Source organism: Cornus florida, unplaced genomic scaffold (genome assembly GCF_030987335.1).
Source record: "Cornus florida cultivar Cherokee Brave unplaced genomic scaffold, ASM3098733v1 CherokeeBrave_3.0.0_Hap2_Chr01, whole genome shotgun sequence".
Taxonomy (NCBI): Eukaryota; Viridiplantae; Streptophyta; class Magnoliopsida; order Cornales; family Cornaceae; genus Cornus; species Cornus florida.
Window position 1 is genome coordinate 100,048,653 of NW_026775571.1, and position 8,016 is coordinate 100,056,668.

The 8,016-nt window shown below is 37.1% G+C and overlaps 2 protein-coding genes across 2 annotated transcripts; both read left to right on the plus strand.

The window, feature by feature from the left end:
- Positions 1–449: 449 nt before the first annotated feature.
- LOC132308986 (acyl-CoA--sterol O-acyltransferase 1-like) lies at positions 450–1,830 on the plus strand. Its single transcript, XM_059807315.1, has one exon. The coding sequence runs from the start codon at positions 517–519 to the stop codon at positions 1,597–1,599; it is 1,083 nt and encodes a 360-aa protein (XP_059663298.1). The 5' UTR covers positions 450–516; the 3' UTR covers positions 1,600–1,830.
- Positions 1,831–3,695: 1,865 nt separating this feature from the next.
- On the plus strand, positions 3,696–4,766 carry LOC132278754 (acyl-CoA--sterol O-acyltransferase 1-like). The gene has a single exon (XM_059780634.1). It carries the CDS (start codon positions 3,696–3,698, stop codon positions 4,764–4,766), a length of 1,071 nt encoding a protein of 356 aa, XP_059636617.1.
- The last annotated feature ends 3,250 nt before the right edge of the window (positions 4,767–8,016 follow it).

The following is an 8,016-nucleotide window of genomic DNA, read 5'->3' on the forward strand; positions in this document are numbered from 1 at the left end:
CCTCGCTGGAATGAGAGGAAGCTGACAGCGACCTGGTTTGGTCGCTGTCGGCGGCGATTAGCTTCATTGCCGGCAATATTCTTGCTGCCGGAAAAAGAAAAAGAAAAAAGGAAAGGGTATTTTTGTAATTTTAAAAATAATAATTTTTTATTTTTTAATTTAACATTAAATGATAAGGTTAAATTTGTCATTTCACAGCTCGATTAACGGGTCGGACTCGGATATTGAGGCAATGTGATAACTTTATAATAGTGTTGGGGTTTTTAGAAATAGGTTAGGATTTTATGATCACTTATTGATAGTTTTGGAGGTTTTGAGAAATTTGCCCTAGGAAATGAAGAATTTTTATCTGTTCCTCTAGCAACAAACGGTCAATCTCACCGCATAGGATCCACCCACCTAAAAAATGGTCTTTATATTAAATCTACAAGTATAAAAGGAGGGAACATATACAGGTATCAAACATTACATATCAAAAAAGTGAAGGGAGAAAGAGATCTAGAGAGAGAGAGAGAAATGGAAGGGGAGATCAACAACTTCATCAAGGTATGGATATCTGTCTTCATATCTCTATGCTACTGCTATGGTATTGGCAAGATTGTACCCAAAGGCACACCGAGACTGCTCACAATAGTCCCTGTGGTGTGTCTCTTCCTAGCTTTGCCTCTCAATCTAAACTCTATGCATCTTGGAGGCACAAGCGCATTCTTCATTGCTTGGCTCGCCAACTTCAAACTCCTCATGTTTGCATTTGGTAAAGGCCCTTTATCAGACCCTTCAATTTCTCTCCCACAATTCGCTGCACTCGCTTGTTTCCCCATCAAAATCAAACAAGACCCACCTCCAAATCACAATTCCGAACAAAAACCACCTCCCAGAAATTTCAGAAAAGGCCACAAATCGCCTTTGAATTACGCTACCAAATTTTTACTTTTGGCCGGGTTGATCCGTGTGTATGATTACAGTGAATATATACATCCAAAGGTTATACTTTTTCTGTATTGCTTCCATATATATTTTGCTTTGGAGATCATACTGGCCATGGTTGCAGCCCTGGCTCGGACCCTTTTGGGGTCGGAGCTTGAGCCACAGTTCAACGAGCCCTACCTCTCAACCTCGCTACAGGACTTCTGGGGTCGGAGGTGGAACATGATGGTGAGTCGTATTCTACGCCCAACCGTATACGAACCCATCCTCGGTCTCTCAACACGGCTTTTGGGCCGGAAATGGGCCCCTCTGCCAGCCACTTTCAGCACGTTTGTGGTGTCGGGTATCATGCACGAGCTCATATTTTATTACTTGGGCCGCGTGAAGCCCACTTGGGAGATCACGTGGTTCTTCTTGCTCCACGGGGCGTGTTTGTTGATTGAAATTGCGATCAAGAAGGTCGTGAAAGACAGGTGGCGGTTGCCGAGAATAATCTCCGGGCCATTGACGGTGGTTTTCGTGTTGAGTACCGGTTTTTGGCTGTTTTTCCCGCAGTTGTTACGGTGTAATGCTGATGCTAGAGCGTTTGCGGAGTATGCTGCGGTGGGCGCGTTTGTGAAGAATGTCGGCCGGAATTTAACGGTCAAGTCTTTGAATGCAACCTGGGTTTAGTCAACATTTCAAATTTATGTATATTTATGTATCATGTTCTTATGTTTGTGCTATAAATATAGATTACAAGATAGATTAGGTTTATGGGAAAGGTCATAAGACTCATAACTGTGAACCATTTGATCAATTACACGAAAATTACACTGAAGATTTTGATCAATGGTGTTGACTGATTATAAAAAGTTTATGATTTTGATCAATGGTTTTGATTATAAAAGTTGATTTTGATTATATTTTGGCAATTTCACATACGGGACATTTTAGTCTTCAAATAAGTGTTTATTCTGTGGTGAGTTGGAGCCATTTTGATAAATTTTGTGGAAAAGGGTAATTAGGTAAGTGGATAAAAAAGTAAACATAAACATCCGACCAAATCACTCTGAAAAATGATTACGAATTGAGCGGTATCGACTAAGACAACCGTTTTAAAAAATGACTGCGAATTGAGCGGTACCGACTAAGACGACGATTTTAAGGTATCATTATTACTATCTGTGCTACTTTATTGACTTTGTCACGAGTCTTAATTAACAAATCAATTTTTAAGAGAGATATAGTATATAATACTGACCACTTAGTATTGAAGTTATGTGTTTGATGTCATACTTCAATGGACAAACAAACTACCAAATTCGAATTTTCATTTATTTTTAATTAAACGTTGTAAATAAAAAATGTTACTTAAAGTATTTTATAACTAAGATATCATAGTGTTATTATGGGAGCTCCTCTTGAGCAAACTTGTAACTCCTTAGGAAAAGAGCCATAACGTACATTTAATTAATAAATTAGTACAATTTTTTTGAAATATATAAAAGGTCAAATCAATAATTGAATACATGTTTTAATTTAGTGGTTAAAGAAACAAAAATTTCATTTCAACTAATTTAATGAAAATAAAAACTGGAAAATGACAATTTCTATATCATCAATTCTAATATATCCTAGTTAAAGTGTATCAATCAAGGGACTCCACAATCCCAGATGGACCCTATATTTGATATCTCCAACTATTTATTAGATATGTTCATGTAATAAGATTTTTGTAGATGGGTTGTTCCTCTACCATGAAAAATTTATGCCTATATTATCACTGCTCAAAATTTGAATGCCACTTTCTCTGCGCCATAAGATATTAAAAAAAAAGAAAAAAAGAAAGTAGTAAAGCCCAATCAAATTACCAAAAAAATAAAGAAGCCCAATAAAATCTAAACCAAATCTTCAATATCCCCACCCCCACCAACCAGAAAATAAAGCTTTCCAACTCAAGATTGTAAAGTCCAAAAGTAATCAAAAGTGGAGACATTATTAGCATTTTGACTTTTACTTCTCCTTCAGCTTTTTAAAAATACTTTTCATATTGTTTGTGCTATGACTTTGCGAATTCAAACATCACCTAACCCTCTGTCTCTGTGTGTGTGTGTGTGTGTGTCTATATATATATATAGATATATGTGTGTGAAATTTGTAACGACTATTGTGGATCATTTTAAGCCACCTTAGCTGTCCCAATATGTAACACAAGATATGAGGTCCCCTGAAAAGCCTTCCAAATACAACTGGCCTACAGTGGCCTAATTAATTGCTAGCCTTAGGCAGAGTCAGTTCTGGGGTGCTTAAACAGAGGGATCCACCAGAAAATGGTTGACGGGCCTACAATTTTAAATTCCAATAAGTCCACCAAATATTAAGTTCCTTCACAAAGTTTTCCTATACCACACCTTTCCACACTATAGTGCTACCACACCATGTGAGAATCACGCACCCTGACACTCACACATATATATATATATATATTTTTTTTTCTAGTTGGTATTCAGACATATTACCTCCACTGAGATTTGAATTCCTAACAATTTTTTAAGAAATAAGAGCCTTATACTATTAGACCACAGACCTTATAGAATGGTGGACTGTAGTTGGTATATACGTAAATATATTAACTTTTTCACAAACAAAAGTCTGTTGGGCCGTTTGGTCAAGCACAATCACACATATTTGTTGTTTCAATATTTTCATACGTATCATTCACAACCTTTGGATCTATATATGTGGGAAAAAAAAGGACTAGAGAGAGATAGCTAGAGAGAGAAAACATGGAGGGTGAGATCAACAACCTCATCATGGTATGGGCTTTGGTGTATGTGTCTGTATGTTACTGCTATGGTGTAGCTAGGATCATCCCAAAAGGTAGAACCAGACTCATCACATTCCTCCCAGTGGTGTCTCTCTTTCTATTCCTCCCTCTTAACTATCTACATTCCATCCATCTTGGAGGTGGAACCTGTGTCTTCATATCTTGGCTAGGCAACTTCAAGCTCCTAATGTTTGCTTTCGATGTGGGCCCACTAGCCGACCAATCACTCCCTCTGCCCCACTTTGTAGCTCTTGCTTGTCTCCCCATTAAATACCAAAAAAACCCACCCCCACAACCTCCTTCAAATTTAAAAGTGGGCCCTAATAAAGACATCCCATATCCTGAAATCTCCAGAAGTGGCATCGATTCGCCTTTAGTTTATGCATTTAAGGGTCTGGCCTTAGCCTTATGGGTCCGTGGGTATGATTACAGCAACTATTTGTATCCGAAGGTGGTTAGGTTTCAAATTATTATACACTTGTGTGGTACCGTGGAGTTCTTATTCGCCATTTTTGCAACCCTAGCTCAAGTGCTGCTACGGACCAAGGTCGAGCCACAATTTAACGACCCACACCTCTCGACGTCGCTACATAATTTTTGGGGTAGCCGGTGGAACCTCATGGTTTCGGATACCCTACGTTCCAGCATATACAGGCCGATAAGGAACCACTTTCGGCCCATTTTGGGACATGAATGGTCCTTATTTCTAGCCCTAATGGGGAGCTTTCTCGTGTCGGGCCTGATGCACGACCTTGTATTGTACCAAACTGGCCGCATGAGGCCCAAGTGGCGCTGCACGTTGTTTTTTGTAATCCATGGGCTGTGTTTGATAGTTGAGATTGTTACGAAGAACAAGTTAAGTGGTAAATTTCGGTTGCCGTCAGTAATTTCAGGATTGGTAACCCTTGCGTTTGTGGCGGTTACTTTTTCACGGCTGATTCTGACCGAATTACTACAAATTCGTGTTGTTCAAAGGTTGTTTGAAGAGTATGCGGCCGTGGGCACTTTTATGAGAGAGATTATTCATTGAGTGTGTTTTTTTAACCCCATACCTTCACAAACCTTTCAATGCTGGTTTGTATTAAAAAAAAGTAGAAAATGGTGCATGAAACCCAATAACTGACTTTGTAGAGGAACATTAAACTTACCTTTAAGTTAGGTCAGATCTGTAAATTTTGCCCTCACAACCATGTGTCTTTGGACTAGCAATAATAACGTAAATTTGAGAAATTTATGGTCATCTGCAAACTACCAATATTAATGTTCTTTATTCCTCGTGATGAGTTATAGATTACAAACTTTATTGTTGTAGTAAAAGTAGTTTTTTATTGAATGCAATCACAATTTAAATCATAATTTGAGAGAGACCACATGCATACTCAAATTCTCATTAAAATAGACATTAGCTATTGATCTTACATTGAAAAGGATTGAGGAAGTCAAAAACTTAAGACCCATTACACTATATTTGTTGTTATTTATTTGTTGAATTGTGATTGACAAGAGCTACGTAATATCGAATCATTTAAAAATTTCACTTTGTTTACTATATATATGTATGGATGACGCAAGTAAGGATGTGTATAAGGCTATTCATCACTTTGTCATTCATCTACATTTTTTTTTTAGTTAAGGTTTTTCATTCATCTACTTTTTAAAAAGGTTTTAACGTGGCTTTTATTTTATTAATTCCTAATAAGAAGAAAGCAATTAAAGAAAGTTTATGAGTTCTGACCTATTTAACTAAAATCATGACTAATAAACTTGCTTTAATTTTACCCATTGAACCTTCATTAGACGGATTTATGGCAAATGATCGAGTTAGTGTGAGGCTTTGGTGCTGCTACTAATCCTTCCTTGGGCATCAAAATGAATCTTAGTAAGGCATATGACTCTACTTTATAGCAGTTCATGTTTGGTCGCACCACTCCTTTAGTTTTGGTCACACTTGAATATTTTGGGCGAAGAAATGTTTGAATACATCAACTAAATTTACGTGAGTAGAAGTTGACGTCATTATGAAGTTAGAAATTTTAATGATATTATCATGATGTCAGTCCATAGTTGCATAAATCAATCAGAATTATCCAATTCTTAAACTCCAATTGTTTTTTCTTTATATATATATATATATATATATATATATATATATATATATTTAATTTGATATAATTAATTATCTATATTTGTGCCGTTCTTAAAACTAAACCAACTTATAACAAAGATATATATTATGTAGTAATACACATGCAGCTAGCATTTTCAGATGACGAGCTTGACAACGAGTCTCAATTGATAAACTAACTTGAGAGAGATCGTCAAACAAGCTACAAATTCAAATTGTCTTCTTCTTTTTTTAATCAAACATTTATTTTAAGATTCATCCAAGTATTTTATAAATAAAATTTTCCACACAAAGCCTTTACAATTTTAATCTGATGATTTTGACTAAGATATGAGATATTAGTGCGAAAAAATTAAAGATTCACCTGAATTAAATAGTTTCAAATGAATAGATACTTCTACGTTGTAAATTTTTTATTTTTTTTATATTTATTTTAATGTATATTCGTAATGTTATTTGGATTTTGGACTATGTGTATTTGTTCTTATATAAGATGAAGAGTGTTAGATGTCTTGACAAAATGTTCAAAATATATTGATTGATTGTTCAGAATATGTTAATCAAATGTTTGAAATTGTGTCAACTGTCCTAACTACACCGATTGAGTGTTCGAAATAATAAAAATTATTTTTAAATTATAAACGTATGACTAACTATGAATTATTACCATCTTACAAGTGCATGTACTTCCAAATTTCCAATACAAGGGTTCTAAACCCCAAAGGCGATGAAGAATTGAGACATTAACATGTTCAATTTTACTCTTCCTCCAACTTTTAATTTTCTGAACAACACCCAACCCACACTAGTGCCATGAAACCATGTAACAATATTCACACGCACACACAAACAAAGGTTGTTTGGCGGTTTGGTCCAAGTCCATCACACATATTTGTTGTTCCAAAGATTTTCATACGTATCGTTCACAACTTTTGGATCCAAACACTACCATTATATATTGTATTGTATTGTATATGTATGTGTGTGTGTGAGAGAGAGAGAGAGAGCATGGAGGGTGAGATCAACAACTTTATCATGGTATGGGTTTTGGTCTCTGCGTCTGTATGTTACTGCCATGGTGTAGCTAAGATCATCCCAAAAGGTACAACTAGACTCATCACATTCCTTCCAGTGGTGTGTCTCTTTTTAATCCTCCCTCTTAATTATCTACATTCCATCGCTCTTGGGGGTGTGACCTCTTTGATAATCTCTTGGCTGGCCAACTTCAAGCTCCTTATGTTTGCTTTTGATGTGGGCCCACTTGCAAGCCCATCACTCTCTCTGGCCCATTTTCTGGCTCTTGCTTGTCTCCCCATCAAATTCCAACAGAACCCACCACCACAACCTCCTACAAATTTAAAGAAGCCTCTAAAAGGGGGTCCAAATAAAGAACGCCCATATACTAAAACCTCCAAAAGTGGCCTTGAATCACCTTTAAACTATGCTATCAAGGGTCTGGGTTTAGCCTTGTTGGTCCGTGGGTATGATTACACCAAGCATTTACATCCAAAGGTGGTCAGATATCAAATTATTGTGCACTTGTGCGTTCACACGGAACTCCTCCTAGCCATTTTTGCAACCCTAGCTCAAGTTGTGTTACGGACCAGGGTCGAGCCACAGTTCAACGACCCACACCTTTCGACGTCACTACAAAACTTTTGGAGTAGTAGGTGGAACCTAGTGGTTTCGGATACCCTACGTTCGAGCATATACAGGCCTATACGGAGCCACTTCAAGCCAATATTGGGCCATGAATGGTCCCTCATTGTAGCCTTAATGGGGAGCTATCTCGTGTCGGGCCTGATGCACGAGCTCATATTCTATCAGATGGGCCGGTTGAGGCCCAAGTGGGGGAGCACATTGTACTTTCTAGTCCAAGGGGCATGTGTGGTGGTTGAGATTGTTGTGAAGAAGAAGTTTAGTGGCACGTTTCAGTTGCCTGCGGTTATTTCAGGAGTGCTAAGTTTTGTGTTGGTGGGTGCTTGTTTTTCTCATCTGGTCCTCGATGAATTATTGCAATTTCAGATTGCTGATAGAATGATTGATGAGTATGTGGCTCTGGGCACATTTATGAAGGATATTATATCTCTATGTACTACCAATAATAAACTATTTAGACATGTTTTTATTTGATTGAGTGCTTTTTTACGCTCAT